The sequence below is a fragment of the Artemia sp. Qi Xiang Cuo genome, chromosome 14 (genome assembly GCF_049724085.1).
Source record: "Artemia sp. Qi Xiang Cuo chromosome 14, ASM4972408v1, whole genome shotgun sequence".
NCBI classification, from domain to species: domain Eukaryota; kingdom Metazoa; phylum Arthropoda; class Branchiopoda; order Anostraca; family Artemiidae; genus Artemia; species Artemia sp. Qi Xiang Cuo.
This window is the reverse complement of record NC_142807.1, coordinates 51,878,269-51,898,069: the sequence shown is the minus strand read 5'-3', so window position 1 is coordinate 51,898,069 and position 19,801 is coordinate 51,878,269. Positions and strand designations below refer to the sequence as shown.

Here is a 19,801-nt window from a genome sequence, read left to right as displayed (position 1 = left end):
CGTGTGATTTTTCATTACTTGATGGTCATTAAAAAAGAAATTTTTGTGTTAAATAAGTAGTTTTTGTATCTTTTAAAAGAGCTTTACGGGGATTGAGAGACTAATCTGCCTAATTCCGTGTGATTTTTCTTTACTTGGTGGTCATTAAAAAAGAAATTTTTGTGTTAAATAAGTATTTTTTGTATCTTTTAAAAGAGCTTTACGGGGATGGAGAGACTCAGTTGCCTAATTCCGTGTGATTTTTTCTTTACTTGGTAGTCATTAAAAACGAACTTTTTGTGTTAAATAAGTAGTTTTTGTATCTTTTAAAAGAGCTTTACGGGGATTGAGAGACTCAGTTGCCTAATTCCGTTTTATTTTTATTTAATTGGTGTTCATTAAAAAAGAAATTTTTTTGTTAAATAAGTAGTTTTTCTATCTTTTAATTGAGCTTTTCGGTGATTGAGAGAATCAGTTGCCTAATTACGTGTGATTTTTATTTACTTGGTTGTCGTAAAAAAAGAAATTTTTTGGTTAAATAATTAGTTTTTGTATCTTTTAAACTAGATTTACGTGGATTGAGAGACTCAGTTGCCGAAGTCCTTGTGATTTTTCTTTACTTGTTGGTCAATAAAAACGAAATTTTTGTGTTAAATAAGTATTTTTTCTATCTTTTAAAATAGCTTTACGGGGGATTGAGAGACTCAGTTGCCTAATTCCGTGTGATTTTTCTTTACTTGCTGGTCATTAAAAATGAAATTTTTGTGTTAAATAAGTAGTTTTTGTATCTTTTAAAAGAGCTTTACGGGAATTGAGAGACTCAGTTGCCGGATTCCGTGTGATTTTTCTTCTTTTCAGTAAAGACATTCGATATCCTAAAAGTGTTTAATTCAAACTTTTTTAAAACTTCGAAATTTTTCAACTTTATTTATTTTTTTTCTTTTTGTACATAACTTAAAATGTCAAAATATGCTTACAGTTCTAACAATTGCGCTCTGTGATTGGTCAGAGACACGACGTGACTTTCCCACTGATATTCTATGATCGGTTATTGACACTACCTAATCTATTGCATGTATTAAATAAGTATTTTTTACGCAGTGGAACGATAAACAAATAAGTCATATCTATAAAAAAAAGTGAAGATGGAGCATTTTAATAAAGTGTGTTTACATAACAAGGTTATTGTAGCATTGAATGCTGACAAAGAGAAGTATTTAAACTTTGAAACAAGTACAAGTGGTAGCACTATTGGAAATGTAAGCATGCATTGTCATGACAGTAAGGAATTAAATTTCTTTGGAATACCGAAAAAATTCAACTCTTATGTTGGTGGTTATGCGAGATTGAGATCTCCAGAGATGATTGCACTCAAAGAGAATGCCAACATAAAAATAATCATTGATGATAGAGGACAACTCCTTGCTACTGCTGCAGGTAACACATTACCTACTGATACACCCAATCGTCACCTTTCGGGTATTAGCATTCAATGGAAGATCAATAAAAGAAAGGCATACTCTTCTACTAATATCGTAAACCATATCTTGTCTACGTGCCGAAACTGCTACCTGTGTAAAAATAAGGTGATAATAGACAGTGAAACTGCCAGAAAAATAAAAAGGGCATTGTCAGAAAATATCACGATGGAATATAAAGATGAATCGATGAAAAACAAAGCACCAGCAAACGTTACTGCCATTGATCAAACAGTCATTGAACCAAATAATACCATAGACGAAAAGCATATTGAGCCTGTTGATGAGACACCAGTAAAAATTGTCTATGACTCAAAATGTAATAATGATTATTATACTGATTACGAACTAATAGATATCACGATGGAATATAAAGATGAATCGATGAAAAACAAAGCACCAGCAAACGTTACTGCCATTGATCAAACAGTCATTGAACCAAATAATACCAAAGACAAAAAGCATATTGAGCCTGTTGATGAGACACCAGTAAAAATTGTCTATGACTCAAAATGGAATAATGATTATTCTACTGATTACGAACTAAGAGAAGACATTAGCTATAATATCAAGAGAAAACATGGTGAACTATTTTATGGAGCAGATTCAAAATGTCCAAAGTTAATCATTGATATTAATAATGTATCATAGTATATTTTTGTATTAATATTCTACATAGCATTATTTCATTAAAAATATATTATGCATTACATTGTTATGTGTTCATTATTTTTAGAGTCAGCTACCATATCAAACGTTTAGAATGTCTAATAAAACGTCAGAGATGTAAGAAAAGGAATTTGCATACATCTATTGTCAGACACATGGGAACAAATTCTTTCTTGAATTCGCCTCCTGGATAAATAAAAAAAGACATTTCATTCAAGAAATTATGACGAAACTCTAAGTAAGCAACAAACTTTCTTGAAGTTACCTCATGGATACACAATGCAGAAATTTCATTTAAGAAATTATCAAAAATTGTAAGTAAGTAGCAAATTCTTTCAAAAATATGTTAATACGTTTAAGCAATAAATATCTTTAAGCTTAACCCGTCTTTATTCTTAAGAATAGTTTTAATCATTTCATTAAATTATGAAGAAATTGTAAGTAAGTAACAATAGCTTTCTTGAATTCGCTTCCTGGACACAATACAGATATTTAATTCAAGAAATCATAATAAAATCGCAAGTAAGTAATAAAGTCTTTATTGTTTTCACCTATTGGATACACAATACTGAAATTTCATTCAAAAAATTATGATAGAATTGTAAATAGGTAACACACTCATGTTACCTCATGGACACACAATGCAGAAATTTCATTTAAGGAATTATCGAAAATTTTAAGTAAGTAGCAAAATCTCTTGGATACACAATATGGAAATTTCATTCAAGAAATTATGAAAATATTTGTAAGTAAGTAACAAACTCTTTATTGATTTCACCTCTTAGATATACAGTACAGATACTTCATTCAAGAAATTATGAAAAAATTGCAAGTAAGTAACTTTTTTTTCTCTTTATCACAAACAATTTTCACTTAGCTAAATGATATAGAAATTTAATTCAAGAAATTATTGAAAAAATTCTCAGTAAGTAACAATTTCTTTCTTGAAGTCAACTCTTGGATACGCAATACGTAAATTTCATTCAAGAAATTATTAAAAACATTGTAACTAAATACCAAATTCTTTCTTGAATTTACCTGTTGGACAAACAAATAAAGACATTTCGTTCAAGAAATTATGACAAAATGCTAAGTAAGTATCAAACTCTTTATTGTTTTCACAAGTTAGATATACGACGTAGAAATTAATTTCAAGAAATTATGAAAAAATTCTCAGTCTAAGTAGCAAATTCTTTCTTGAATTCACCTGTTTGATAAACAAAAAAAAACATTTCTTTCAAGAAATTATGAGAATATTATATTTAATTAAAAAAATTTATTTTTTTCAATATTTATATATAATACTTATAAATTAAATTAAATAAATTATGAAAAAGTATCATTCTAATTAGAAAATTCATTATTTAATAAACATTTTGTATAAAAAAAAAAAAAACAAAAAATACATTTTGTTCAATAAATTATGACAAAATTCTAAGTAAGTAACAAACTTGATTGTTTTAACGAGTTAGATATACGATGTAGAAATTAAATTCATGAAATTATGAAAAAAATCTCAGTAAGTAGATGTGTCTTTCTTGAAGTCAACTGTTTAATACACAACACGGAAATTTCATTCAAGAAATTATGAAAATATTTGTATGTAAGTAAAAAAATCATTATTATTTTCACCTTTTGGATATGCAGTACAGATATTTCATTCAAGAAATTATGAAAAAATCGAAAAGTAAGTAGCTTTTTTTTTCTCTTTATCACAAACAATTTTCACTTAGCTACGCGATATAGAAATTTAATTAAATAAATTATGAAAAAATTATCAGTAAGTAACAATTTCTTTCTTGAAGTCAACTCATGGATAGACACCATCATGAATTTTCAGTTAAGAAATTATAAAAAATATTTTTAAGTAAGTAACAATATCTTGATTTACGTAACGTCTATAATATAAATTACCGACACTTCATTTTAGACACGAGATTAAACAAGGTTGAAAACTGCATGCTCTTTATAATCCTTTCCTTGGCATCTTTCCAAAAGAGCTGGGATTCTCTCCTGGCTCCTACACATTGCAAAAAATGAGCAGTACGAAAACTCCACGTTTTCAACCAGACTGGTTTTTTAGGGACCAATCCGGAGAGATATGCAAAGTCGACATAGCTTTATTTCATTTTTTTTTAAGGTTCATTTAGACGAGGTTTCGTGCGCGCACGTAACCTCGTCTAAATGAACCTTAAAAAAAATGAAATAAAGCTATCTCGACTTTGCATATCTCTCCTGATTGGTCCCAAAAAACCAGTCTGGTTGAAAACATGGAGTTTTCGTACTGCTCACTTTTTTCCAATGTGTAGGAACCAGTGGGGAATCCCCGCTCGTTTGGAAAGGTGCCAAGGAAAGGCATACAAATAGCATGCAGTTTCAAAACGTGTTTAATCACGTTTCTTGAATGAAGTATCTGTACTGTATATTCAAGATGTGAAATCAATAAAGAGCTTGTTACTTACTTACAAATATTTTTTATAATTTCTTGAATGAAATTTCATTATCGTGTGTATCCATGAGTTGACTTCAAGAAAGAAATTTTTACTTACTGATAATTTTTTAAGAATTTCTTGAATTAAATTTCTATATCGCGTAGCTAAGTGAAAATTGTTTGTGATAAAGAGAAAAAAAAGCTACTTACTTTTTGATTTTTTCATAATTTCTTGAATGAAGTATCTGTACTGTATATCCAAGAGGTGAAACTAATAAAGAGTTTGTTACTTACATACAAATATTTTCATAATTTCTTGAATAAAATTTCCGTATTGTGTATCCATGAGTTGACTTCAAGAAAGAAATGATTACTTACTGAGAATTTTTTCATAATTTCATGAATTTAATTTCTACATCGTATATCTAACTCGTGAAAACAATAAAGTTTGTTACTTACTAAGAATTTTGTCATAATTTCTTGAACGAAATGTCTTTTTTGTTTTTTTTTGTTTATCAAACAGGTGAATTCAAGAAGAAATTTGCTACTTAGACTGGGAATTTTTCATAATTTATTGAATTTAATTTCTACGTCGTATATCTAACTCGTTAAAAAAATAAATTTTGTTAATTACTTAGAATTTTCTAATAATTTCTTTAACGAAATTTTTTTTTTTTGTTTATCCAACATGTGAATTCAATAAAGAATTTGCTACTTAGACTGAGAATTTTTTCATAATTTCTTGAATTTAATTTCTACGTCGTATATCTAACTTGTGAAAACAATAAAGAGTTTGTTACTTACTTAGAATTTTGTCATAATTTCTTGAACGAAATGTCTTTTTTGTTTGTCCAACAGGTAGATTCAAGAAAGAATTTGGTACTTAGTTACAATTTTTTTCATAATTTCTTGAATGAAATTTCCGTATTGAGTATCCAAGAGTTGAATTCAAGAAAGAAATTGTTACTTACTGAGAATTTTTTAAATAATTTATTGAATTAAATTTCTACATAATTTAGCTAAGTTAAAATTGTTTGTGATAAAGAGAAAAAAAAAGTTACTTACTTGCGATTTTTTCATAATTTCTTGAATGAGGTATCTGTACTGTATATCCAAGAGGTGAAATCAATAAAGAGTTTGTTACTTACTTACAAATATTTTCATAATTTTTTGAATGAAATTTCCATATTGTGTATCCAAGAGAATTTGCTACTTACTTAAAATTTTTGATAATTCCTTAAATGAAATTTCTGCATTGTGTGTCCATGAGGTAACATGAGTGTGTTACCTATTTACAATTCCATCATAATTTTTTGAATGAAATTTCAGTATTGTGTATCCAATAGGTGAAAACAATAAAGAATTTATTACTTACTTGCGATTTATTATGATTTCTTGAATTAAATATCTGTATTGTGTCCAGGAAGCAAATTCAAGAAAGCTATTGTTACTTACTTACAATTTCTTCATAATTTAATGAAATGAATAAAACTATTCTGAAGAATAAAGACGGGTTAAGCTTAAAGATATTTATTGCTTAAACGTATTAACATATTTTTGAAAGAATTTGTTACTTACTTACAATTTTTGATAATTTCTTAAATAAAATTTCTGCATTGTGTATCCATGAGGTAACTTCAAGAAAGAGTTTGTTGCTTACTTAGAGTTTCGTCATAAATTTCTTGAATGAAATGTCTTTTTTTATTTATCCAGGAGGCGAATTCAAGAAAGAATTTGTTCCCATGTGTCTGACAATAGATGTATAGAAATTCCTTTGCTTACATCTCCGACTTTTTATTACACATTCCAAACGTTTGATATGGTAGCTTACTCTAAAAATAACGAACATGTGACAGTTTAATTCATAATATATTTTTAATGAAAAAATACTATGTAGAATATTAATACAAAAATATATTATGATACATTATTAATATCAATGATTAACTTTGGACATTTTGAATCTGCTCCATAAAATAGTTCACCATGTTCTCTCTTGATATTATAGCTAATGTCTTCTCTTAGTTCGTAATCAGTAGAATAATCATTATTCCATTTTGAGTCATATACAATTTTTACTGGTGTCTCATCAACAGGCTCAATATGCTTTTCGTCTTTTGTATTATTTGGTTCAATGACTGTTTGATCAATGGCAGTAACGTTTGCTGGTGCTTTGTTTTTCATCGATTCATCTTTATATTCCATCGTGATATCTCTTAGTTCGTAATCAGTAGAATAATCATTATTCCATTTTGAGTCATAGACAATTTTTACTGGTGTCTCATCAACAGGCTCAATATACTTTTCGTCTTTGGTATTATTTGGTTCAATGACTGTTTGAGCAATGGCAGTAACGTTTGCTGGTGCTTTGTTTTTCATCGATTCATCTTTATATTCCATCGTGATATTTTCTGACTATGCCCTTTTTATTTTTCTGGGAATTTCACTGTCTATTATCACCTTATTTTTACACAGGTAACAGTTTCGGCACGTAGACAAGATATGGTTTACGATATTAGTAGAAGAGTATGCCTTTCTTTTATTGATCTTCCGTTGAATACTAATACCCGAAAGGTGACGATTGGATGTATCAGTAGGTAATGTGTTACCTGCAACGGTAGCAAGGAGTTGTCCTCTATCATCAATGATTATTTTTATGTTGGCATTCTCTTTGAGTGCAATCATCTCTGGAGATCTCAATCTCGCATAACCACCAACATAAGAGTTGAATTTTTTCGGTATTCCAAAGAAATTTAATTCCTTACTGACATGACAATGCATGCATACATTTCCAATAGTGCTACCACCTGTACTTGTTTCAAAGTTTAAATACTTCTCTTTGTCAGCATTCAATGCTACAATAACCTTGTTATGTAAACACACTTTATTAAAATGCTCCCTCTTCACTTTTTTTTTATAGATATGACTTATGTGTTTATTGTTCCACTGCTTAAAAAATACTGATTTAATACATGCAATAGATTAGGTAGTGTCAATAACCGATCATAGAATATCAGTGGGAAAGTCACATCGTGTCTCTGACCAATCACAGAGCGCAATTGTTAGAACTGTAAGCATATTTTGACATTTTAAGTTATGTACTAAAAGAAAAAAAATAAATAAAGTTGAAAAATTTCAAAGTTTAAAAAAAGTTTGAATTAAACACTTTTAGGATATCGAATGTTTTTACTGAAAAGAAGAAAAATCACATGGAATCCGGCAACTGAGTCTCTCAATCCCCATAAAGCTCTTTTAAAAGATAAAAAAACTACTTATTTAACGCAAAAATTTCATTTTTAATTACCAGCAAGTAAAGAAAAATCACACGGAATTAGGCAACTGAGTCTCTCAATCCCCGTAAAGCTCTTTCAAAAGATACAAAAACTACTTATTTAACACAAAAATTTCGTTTTTAATGACCATCAATTAAAGAAAAATTACACGGAATTAGGCAACTGAGTCTCTCAATCCCCGTAAAGCTCTTTTAAAAGATAGAAAAACTACTTATTTAACACAAAAATTTCGTTTTTAATGACAACCAAGTAAAGAAAAATCACACGGAATTAGGCAACTGAGTCTCTCAATCCCCGTAAAGCTCTTTTAAAAGATACAAAAACTACTTATTTAACACAAAAATTTCTTTTTTAATGACCATCAAGTAAAGAAAAATCACACGGAATTAGGCAACTGAGTCTCTCAATCCCCGTAAAGCTCTTTTAAAAGATACAAAAACTACTTATTTAACACAAAAATTTCGTTTTTAATGACTACCATGTAAAGAAAAATCACACGGAATTAGGCAACTAAGTCTCTCCATCCCCGTAAAGCTCTTTTAAAAGATACAAAAACTACTTATTTAACACAAAAATTTCTTTTTTAATGACCAACAAGTAAAGAAAAATAACACGGAATTAGGCATTTGAGTCTCTAAATCCCCGTAAAGCTCTTTTAAAAGATACAAAAACTACTTATTTAACACAAAAATTTCTTTTTTAATGACCAACAAGTAATGAAAAATCACATGGAATTAGGCAACTGAGTCTCTCAATCCCCGTAAAGCTCTTTTAAAAGATACAAAAACTACTTATTTAACACAAAAATTTCTTTTTTAATTACCATCAATTAAAGAAAAAACACATGGAATTAGGCAACTGAGTCTCTCAATCCCTGTAAAGCTCTTTTAAAAGATACAAAAAATACTTATTTAACACAAAAATTTCGTTTTTAATGAGCAACAAGTAAAGAAAAATCACACGGAATTAGGCAACTGAGTCTATCAATCCCCTTAAAGATCTTTTAAAAGATAAAAATACTACTTATTTATCACTAAAATTTAGTTTTTAATGACCACCAAGTAAAAAAAAATCACACGGAATTAGGCAACTGAGTCTCTCAATCCCCGTAAAGCTCTTTTAAAAGATACAAAAACTACATATTTAACACAAAAATTTCGTTTTTAATGACCATCAAGTAAATAAAAATCACACTGAATTATGCAACTGACTCTCTCAATCCCCGTAAAGCTCTATTATAAGATACAAAAACTTCATTTTTAACATAAAAATTTATTTTTTATTGAGCTTCAAGTATAGAAAAATCACAAGGAATTATTCTACTGAGTCTCACAATCCCAGTAAATCTCTTTTAAAAGATAAAAACACTAATTATTTAACAACAAAATTTCGTTTTTAATGACCATAAAGTAAAGAAAAATCACATGAGTCTCTCAATCCCAGTAAATCCCTTTTAAAAGATAAAAAAAATACTTATTTAACACAAAAATTTCGTTTTTAATGACCAACAAGTAAAGAAAAATCACACGGAAGTATGCAACTGACTCACTCAATCCCCGTAAAGATCTTTTAAAAGATACAAAAACTACTTATTTAACATAAAAATTTCGTTTTTAATGACCAACAAGTAAAGAAAAATCACACGGAATTAGGCAACTAAGTCTCTCAATCCCCGTAAAGCTCTTTTAAAAGATACAAAAACTACTTATTTAACACAAAAATTTCGTTTTTAATGACCACCAAGTAAAGAAAAATCACACTGAATTATTATACTGACTCTCTCCATCCCCGTAAATCTCTTTTATAATATTTAACCACTTCTTATTTAACAATAAAATTTAGTTTTTTATTTACATCAAGTAAAGATTATTCACTCTTAATTATGGGACTGAGTCTCTCAATACCCTTAACGCTATATTAAAAGATACAAAAAATACTTATTTAACACAAAAATTTCGTTTTTAATTTCAACCAAGTAAATAAAAATCACACGGAATTAGGCATCTGAGTCTCTCAATCCCCGTAAAGTTCTTTTAAAATATACAAAAACTACTTTTTTAACACAAAGAACCCCCATGTAACTGAACCCCTGTATAACTGAAACCCTGTACAACTGAACCTCCGTGCTAAATTTCATTACGTTTAATATCTAGCCACCAAATGCTCCAAGCCTCAGAAGAAAAAGTGATTTTGAAAACAGAGGGCCCGATTTTCAAAAAAAAGGAGTACCCCCCATGCACCTGACTCCCCTTGTAACTGAAGCCGTGTCTACCCGAAACCCCCCTTGCACCTGTCTCCCCTGTAACCGACCCATCGTGCCCGTCACTCCGCTCTGCACCCCCGCACCCTCACAACGCTATTCAGCCCTGTCTTTTTAAATTGACAATATTTTTCAAACGTTACTTATGTATTATACAGATCACATCGGCGAGGTAAAGCTAGGTTAAGTCACAATGTCATTCTATCGTTACTTTTCAATTAAGCTATTGAATACTTTCTAGCAATGTCTCTTGTAAACGTCAAATCTATTAAGTATCTGAGCTTATTCTTTGTATTGTTGACACAAATGCTCCAAGCCTCAGAAGAAAAAGGGATTTTGAAAACAGGGGGCCCGATTTTCGAAAAAAAGGGGTACCCCCCGTGCAACTGAACCCCTTTGTAACTGAACCCGTGTATAACCGAAACCCCCCATGCAACGGGATCCCCTGTAACTGAACCCGCGTGCAAGTCACCCCTCTATGCAACCCATCCCCCTCAGACCACTTTTCAGCCATTTCTTTTTAAATTGACAATATTTTTCAAACGCTACTTATGTATTATACAGATCACATCGGCGAGGTAAAGCTAGGTCAAGTCACAATGTCATTCTATCGTTACTTTTCAATTAAGCTATTGAATCAAAAAATAATTAGCTTCTAAAAAAGATACACCGGTTTTTCCAACACGGATGTAACCTAAAAAAAAAAAACTTGTTTATCATGAAATAGAAATTCAGTTAATTTTGCCAGAAAAAACTTGAACCAGAACAGGTATGTACGTAGAGCTCATTGTAATAGGCAAATGACCCTGGTAACCCAATTACTTGAAAGTACACACACAACCTGTTTGGTACGGGGGCGTTGGCAAAATGGTACTTCCTTCTCTACTTCCATCTAGGGCCAAATGAAAAGTAAGTTGTCCCCGAACGTGGGGGAATGAGGTAAGAGAAGATTTAAAGGAAATTGGGATTTTTTAGGAGGAGTAAAGATGGAAACTTTGAATAGATCGGAATGGAGGAGGAGAGGGTGCAGCTGTATTGGCCTGATGCGACTTGGGGCTGCAGTGAGTTTTTGTTATCAGTAGCAGTAGTAGTAATATAATAATAACACTTATTGTCTTTTGAGTTACCTTAGCTGATCTTTGACAGGCGGAGCACCTCTGCTCAACTAAACGGCTTCTATGGTTCATCAGTGTCTCAACATATGTCTTTTCTTTTAGGTGGGATTCCTAGAGAAGGAAATTCTAATGTCAACTTTCTCATAAGCTTCTGTTTTTAAATAATGGCTACTATTGATGGACGACCTGCACTGTACGGTATCTCATTAAAACAATTAGAAGATTTAAATGCAGCTAGAGGAAGGGATGCTATCTCCAAATTAGAAGAATATGGCGGAGTTACAGAACTATGTCGGAAGTTGTACACCTCACCTACAGAAGGTATTTATGTTTTATTGTCTGCTAGAATAGTTTCTGAACGTTTTAGATTACTTTTTCACCACATGTCAAGGCTTTTCCTTGATTTTCAACATTACACTTTTAATACAGAAGCAGAGAGATAAAATGGCAAGAGATTGGGTTGAAACGTTTGTATCAACACTATCTTGTTCCCTATTATAGCCTACTATCACCATGTCTGTATATTTTGCCAAATTCGTATTACGGACAGGGAAACTGTTCTAACTGTCCCTTTTTTTCTAACTTGAAGAATTTATGCCTTTAATCTTAACTCTGATTGGTCGTTCACAAATTTTGTACTTGAAAGTTGAACATTGTTCAACTCTGGAAATTACTTACGAGATATATAATTGACGTCGCTTAATTGGTCCATATTGGGCGTCGATATCCAAAAATTTGAGCCATATTGCAATTTTGACAACATAATAATCTAGACCAGGAAGTGGTGAAAACATTTATATAGATATTGTTTTATTTTGATTCAGAACAAAGACATGCAAGACTCTTAATTAGACCCTACTTTTCAAAAATATTGTTATCATTTTTGAAAAATTGCAAATAAATGAAATCGAGGCACTCGAGACTATAGTTTTTGCTATTGAATGGTATTTATATTTTAATTTTGCGCTGAAGTACAAGGAAAAATAACAAGGAAATAAATTTTACACGGAAAATTTGTCCATAAAATTGCATAAACCACTGAGGTTATAAACCACTGAGGTTATAAACCACTGAGGATTTTTATACTTACTTTGATACAGGCCATCCAATCATATTTCCACGATTGGTTGTTTATAAATCAAAATGTTTACAGGACAATTCCCTTACTCAGTGCTAAATCTGAGTCGATGTTTCAAATTTTATCTTTTTGCTCAACAGACATATTGAGATTTAAACGTTTAAACTGAATATATGAAAATCCCAAGAAAAAAAAATTAATTCGAAGTCTACCGCAGTTTGAAACCCTGAGAATTTAAATCACCAATCTACACCTACCAAATACAAAAATAACAAACACATAATTATTTTTTTAAGGCGTATTTCGACTCGTATACTTAGTTTTAAGCACATGCCTAAATGTATCTTTATTAGAGTTCATAGTTTTCCGACGATTTAAGCGACGATTAGTTGCCCTGCTTAGATACGAAGTGCCCTGGTCTAAACAACAACAACAACAACAAAAAATAATTCATTATACCCACATCGATCTTTACTATAAAAATGTCAACCGCTCCAATTAAGCAGTCGTGCTTAATTGGGATTATTTGGACGAGAGTAACTGTATTATGGCCCGAATATTCATCTTAATTCATTCGGAATAAAAAAAAAACTTACACATTGCGTGTTACGATCCTGAGTGGTCAATCTGTGTTAGGGAATCTATATAAACCAGTCAGTCTAAACATCCTGCTATTTATCTTCGCATTTTGGATCTTTCATGCTGTGATTTTGTTGGATATTTGGCAAAACATTGAAGATTGCAAAACTTCCAAATGCCTTCTTTTGCACGAAATAGGAAGTAAAATGTATTATATACATATAATAAACCTTCGGTGTAGTTCCCTTATTTGTAAGTAAGGTGCTGCTTCAAGTTGGCTTTCACTTTGACTTTCATTAAAAATATCTAGTCCTCAATCCAAAATAAAAAATTTGGCATCTAAATTTTGCAATTTAAATTTTCAGCAAAATGTAGATTTTAATTTTTAATTTCTTTAACATAATAAACAACAAATATAAACCGTTACAATTTTAATTACTATGTTAGGAAAAAAATTAATTTTTTCTAACGCTTAGCGATTACCTAGGCTACATTAACATTCCTAGAAACATCCTAAACTAATAAATTAAAAAAAAAAAATCAATCAACTTCTCCCACACACCTTCAGGGCAACAACCACCATCAAAATACAACTCTTGCCAACCCCACCCCTTCCACCCACTATTCCCCCAGCCCTACAACCCACTCCGCCTCCCCCCCCCCAAAAAAAAACCCACAAAAAACAAGAAATACTTTTTTAATCTATTTTAAACTGTGGAAACTGCTCAGCCGCCCTAAGACTCACAGGAAGTGAATTCCATACAAAGGGGAGGGCCAAGATACATTAAAGTAAAATCAGATCTCATCATTTTAAACTCCACAACCAAGTTATCACATCTTCTTGCATCATGATCATGAACAGAACTTCTGAAACGGTAAAACTGTTCAACAGTTTCCGGGACTAGATTATAAACACAATTATGCACAATATCGCCGCTTGATAGTCACTTATCTGTCCATAATTGGGTAGACTTAGGGACTTAAAGCATGCACTGGTGTCTTTCACATTTTTTACATATTCAACAATTATTCTTGCTGCTTTATTTTGTATAATTTGTGCACGCTGGTAATTAACATAATAGTTGCTACTCCACACTACACATTCATACGATATATACGGGTAGATGATTGCAAAGTATGTCGTGCAAAGAGTACGTTCCGGCGGAATACTCTTTGTATTCTGAGAATTCCTACTCCACATGCAATTTTTGAAGAAACAATACCACTTTGAAATTTCCACGAAAGATTAGAATCAATATGGAAACCAAAGTACCATAGTGAATTTACTTATACCACATGTTTTCTACACAATAAGACTTTACCACTTACATCAACAGAATCACCCACTCTACAGGGTATCAGTAAAAACGTCTTCTTAACATTCACGCACAGTAAACTTAAACTCGTAAACCCATCCAGTCTTCTGAGAGCATCTTTATCTTTTGTTATCAAATCATCAACTGATTTTGCATATACCCTCAAAGGAAGTAATGCATACATCCTGCAGATAGAGCGCATCATGTCCATGTAAACTAAAAAAAGTAAAGGGCCCCAGCACAGAGCCCTGAGGCACACCACACTTCTCTGGAAACAACGATGAGACTACATCATTTAAAACTACTTTAAGACAACTTTTTTCCTTTTATTCCAAGACTTGTCATTCTATGAAGCAACACTTGGTAGTCAACCGTGTCAGATGCTTTTCTAATGTCAATGAAAATAGACATAGGTATGTCACTTGAGTCTGATACACAGTTAATACTTTGAACCAGGTGCTGTAAGGCGTGCTTCGTGGAGATACCCTTACGAAACCCAAACTGTCAGGCTCAAAAGCCTCTTCGTTTTAAGGAAATCATAGAGTCGTTTATGCACCACTTTCTCCAGTATCTTTGAAAAGATAGGTGGAATTGATATGCGTCTCCAGTTTTCGATATCTGCTTTACGATCTCCTTTGTGAAGGGGAATGACCTTCGCCACCTTAAGCTGCACCAGAAAACTTCCCTTTTCTGTGGAAAGATTAATGATAAAAACTAGACAAGAATATATCCTAAAATCACTTTAAAAACTCGAAGGGGCAAACCATCAACACCAGCAGAATTAGATTTCTGTGACTGCACAACTTTCCGCACTTCTTTACTCATGCACGGCTGGAATTTCATATTTAATGCTTCACCACGGACGTCATTAATAGTATTGCACTGCATTTTATTATATTTATCGCTAACACTAGATTGCACATCGGAACCAATATTCGAGAAAATTTTTGCAAACTTAATCACAATTTCAGTTGAATCACCACGGTTACATCCTTCCAAATTAATGTCTGCCGTGGTATCTTTTCCATTACCACCCATCTTCTCATTTAAAACATTCCAGGTTTCTTTCATATTGCCTTTACTTTCCCCCAAATTATTACCATAATAATCAGACATCGCTTTTCTCATCAGTTTATTCACCAGATTTCTTTGTTTTGCAAATAAAATGAAAGGCTCGTCACTTTTAGACCCTAGATATGTTTCATAAAGCCAATTTCTTAATTCTTTTTAATCAATTATCTCCTCTGTTACCAATGGTTTACGGGAGACAAGCTTCTTTGATTTAAAAACTTTTACAGGACAGGTTCTGTCATAAATGGGGTTAATGACTTCCATCAGGCAATCCAGGGCTTCAGTAGGACATTCCTTCCCTTCAAGGAATTGAACTCACTTCCTCTTAAAACTTTAAAGGATTACCTTTTTTCTTCTGCCGAAATTTTAGTTTCTTTTTCTGGGCTCGTTTAACACTACAACAAAAAATAGCTGACAGTGGAAAATGATAAGACCCAGGAAACATGATCACATCAGAAAAACTTCGATTCAAAACAACTGAACGAACAAATACATTGTCAATAATCGCTGCAGATTGACTCTTGATTTTTGTTGGAATATTCACAAGTGGATATAGATCGTTTGATATAATAAAATTTAAGAAATCACCATTCTGACTAGAATCCGATAAATTAAATTAAAATCTCGTTATCACTATATGACTAACACCACTTGGGGCTTTATCAAGGAGCTCATTAAATCCATCAGTAAACTCATCCAGCGGCTTATACACCATACTAATTAAAAAAGAAATATTATTAAATTCAATTTCAACTGAAAAAATTTCCACCTTAGATGATGGGCAGACAGGATCCGTTGTGCCAAATTTAGGCGATGGTCAGATGATAGACCTATCCTAAACAGCTTCTGTTTCGTAGAAAGGTTTTCTATGTTAATTATGGGTATTATATGGAAGACTCAGTATTGAAAGGGGCTAGATCCTATAGAACATTGTCGAAAATTATCATTGTCGTCCCATAGAACGCTATGGGACGACAATGAACCTCTTTCTCCTTTCCTGCCTATGTGCTACTCTTCTTGATTCACAAAGTTGCCGCACTTGTTTTTTTTGTTTAATTTGATTGCTGCCACGTTTTTTTTTTTTTTTTTTTTTTTCTTTTTTTTTCTTTTTTTTTTCTTAAAAATTCCTTAGTTATCCGGCCCCTTGCTGCTAATTTTACAAAAAGTATGTTCAATGAGAACTTTTGTTTTTTTGTTAACTTGTATAGAACCCTGGCAGTTTCTTTTTAGAAAGCTTTTGGACTGTGATAATATTGTGGATCTCAATTGGGAAATATCGGATTTCCGTTCTGAAACTTCCTTATTGTCCAAGTTTATGGAACTTTCTGAGTTGAATTCGGGAAGATGTATTCTCTTTGGACCAAGGAGACACCGTTGAATCTCCAAAAAGAATTGACGCAAATAAACAATCTATCAGTTTATATATGACAAGAAATTTAAGGTTTTTAGGGATACAGATGTAAGGAATTCTATTTGAAAACTATCAGAAGAGCCTGTCTGGCAACATGCATAAAAAAGCTGTCTTGTTGAATAACGACACGTTATATTACGTTAGTCTCTCGTTGATTAACGTAAATTGGAAAATCTATGTTGGTCATTTGCTTAGGCTGGCGGAGTGTGGATATTGAGCTTGTCCCCCGAACTACAAGATATCCTGCATTTATGGGTGGACTTTTCTTTCACATTTCACCGTAATTTACATTTTTTTGCCGTAAATGTTTTTTTTTTTCACATACTTTCCATGAGTTGTATGGTTTGGACAAATTACCCCTTCCTCTTTCCCTTCCAAAAAAGATTCCTGTGTAGATGTTTGTTAGTTCTAAGTTAATTCTGATATTAATGGGACCATGTCTGTGGTTCATTTCTTTTGTTATTCATGGACAAATTCTTTTGTTATTTTGTTATACATTTCTTTTGTTACTGTGTTCCCTTATATACAAATTTCTTTTGGCTCGTATTCGTATCTTGTTATTATATTTTGTTGCTTTTGTCTTTTTTCTACTTTTTTTTTCTTTTAAAATTTATTATTGTGTTTTTTTTCTCCTAAATATTATAAACAGAGTGAATATCCAGGTAAAAAATTATATTCTTTGTTGTTTTCCTTCTTTTTGCACCAGAGTCTAGTTTGAAATTCCCAGGTCTATAATTGTCTGAAGTTGATAACCCATTGACGTGATTGGCATCCAGTTGTGTTATAATTTATCTTTGTACAAACATAAACAGATCCTCATTCTTTGAACCTGCTACTGGAATTTCGTTCCTGCTATTTTTATAGAGATTAGAGGGATGTATATGGGACATATGTTTCTGGTTGGTTGACCCGAGGATGGGGGAAGAACGCTCGCGTCATTTGTTTCCCTCGTTTCATTAGGTCTAGTGCCAAGTTTTTAGACACATATTGTCTCTGAGATTTGTCCTTACCTTCGTCCGAAACTGATTGGAACCGCTTCATATTGAGCCAAGTAGATTGCACCACTGAGCTGTTATCGATAATTGCGGGGTATTTGTTTATGAAAACTCAGTTGTCCAAGATTGAAGCATGTTGTGTGCAAAAATATGTTTTGACCAACTGCATATTACCGTAACTCGATTAGAGTCTTGGAACGATTTGCAGATATGTGTTGTCTTTTGAATTGATTCGGTTTCTAAGACGTAGCTTGTAGATATGTAACTACTACGAACAATTTTTAAGGATTTTCTTGTACCGTAATCAGACATGAGTCCGAAAGAGAAATACTTCTCAACATGTCCCCCCCCCCCCCCGAAAAAAATGACCGGTGACCAGGGCCGTATCCAGGATTTTTTTCGGAGGGGGGGGGGGTACAAAAGAAGTTTTTTTTTTTGGGGGGGGGTCCAAAAAACTTTAAAAAACGCATCAAAGATTCTTTATATTCGTTTTTGTTACGTTTTTTACGAGTCAGACAAACATTATCCCTCCCTGGATACGATCTTGCCGGTGTAAAGTATTTAACATCAATTCGAGAAGCATTTCCGGGTATCTCCTTTCTTAGTTAGTTGGGCATTTATGCGTCAACGATAGCGGTCCAGGGGGGAGCTCTTGGGACTAAAGCTAGTCGTGGGAAAGGGGTCGTTCCCAGGCCTGGAACTTCCGTTCCAGGAAAGTTACATTCTTGGCTCATTTTCTAAAGGCAGCCCATCTCTCGCCTTCGTCGTAGTTAGTTGTTCTTGTGCTACCTTATTTTCTCTATGTGTATTCTCACGTTATTTAATAAAGACCATGTACCAACGTTTATCGTCTATCTTTGGAATTTACGTAAACCATTACATCTGCCAACATAGAAGGGCATAAACAAAGAACTAAAGAGAGGTTTACACCGGCAACACTCCTAGCCACTCTCAGTTGGTTTATGATGCCCGGGGAATACTTTTTTTAATTCTTGAAGCCGCAACATCATCTGTGGTGCAAGTATATTAGATCGTGGACCAGAGGGGGAAATACTAAGGAATCATTTCTAGGCATTGAATCTAATTTTTTTCAACATGGAATCGCCTGGGATATCTATCGTCCAGCAGTTTCAAAGTTCCAGAGTTGAAAGGGTAGCAGAGGATTTCCCAGGAGAGCGGGGGACATCAAAAATAATTATTAGGCCACATATTTCCATGTCTTATTTAGTGGTGTTTCTCAGGCGTCCGGTTTTTACGTCGCCAGACGAGAAAAATTGTTCATACGAATGATTGTTCGGTTCGCTTCTGTTTCGGATTGGAGTTAAAAAATTTGTTTCTCCAGCCAAAAAACTTGGTTTTTAAAATAATGCAAGCTATGTTTATGTGCTTGTAAAAATATACTTCTGGTATCCCTTTCAAGTAGGCATTAAAAGATTTTTTTTCGAGATAATTTCTAGGGAGACTTCAGAAAATTCGCTTTCAATTAGACATGCCTATCGTATTTCACATAGCGACGTCGTTTGGTCGTTTGCCCTTGATAAAATTTATCAACCCCTGTCACAGCTTAGCTTTTTGTTGGAGAAACGAAAAATCGTAGCCCAGCGGTAGCTAAAGATAGGCCATAGAAGGTTAATATAAAATCGAGCTGGGTGACTGTTGCAGAAATGTGATAGTATAGTTTATATTCGAGAATTGCAGCATTCTAAAAAATTTATTCAAGGCTTACGATTATTAGATTAGATTAATTTATTACAAAACCACCTATTTAAACATGACCAATGGGTAACCGCCCATGGGAAGACATAAATGCACCGGTACTGGGCGGTTACCACAAACTAATTCGACATACTTTAAAAAAAAAACTTTTAAATTTCTGAATAAATTTTAAACTTCATTTTCACACATACTGAAAAAAGAAAGAAAAGAAGTTAGTAACAAAAGTAAGTAAATAATAACATATATCTTCAATCTCTGAATCATGGTTCCTCACCCCCCTAACAAAAAATTCTTAACTCTTTTTTTTAAACAAATGCTGGTGTTTAGCCGCCTTAACACTGTCTGGGAGGGAAGTCCATACCCCCTGTCCAACATGTTTTATTTGAAATCCAGTTCGACTTCCACTCCTA

The 19,801-nt window shown here is 32.5% G+C and overlaps 1 protein-coding gene across 9 annotated transcripts in view; it reads left to right on the top strand.

Annotated features, from left to right (window-relative positions):
* The window catches only part of PMCA (plasma membrane calcium-transporting ATPase 3), a 282,389-nt gene that overhangs the window by 72,564 nt on the left and 190,024 nt on the right, over positions 1–19,801 (top strand). For all 9 annotated transcript variants that reach the window (XM_089100636.1, XM_089100641.1, XM_089100642.1 and 6 more), the window contains one exon: positions 11,328–11,546. In XM_089100636.1, the coding sequence (XP_088956762.1) occupies positions 11,390–11,546 (157 nt within the window). In that variant the 5' untranslated portion in view covers positions 11,328–11,389. The remainder of the gene's footprint in view (positions 1–11,327; positions 11,547–19,801) is intronic.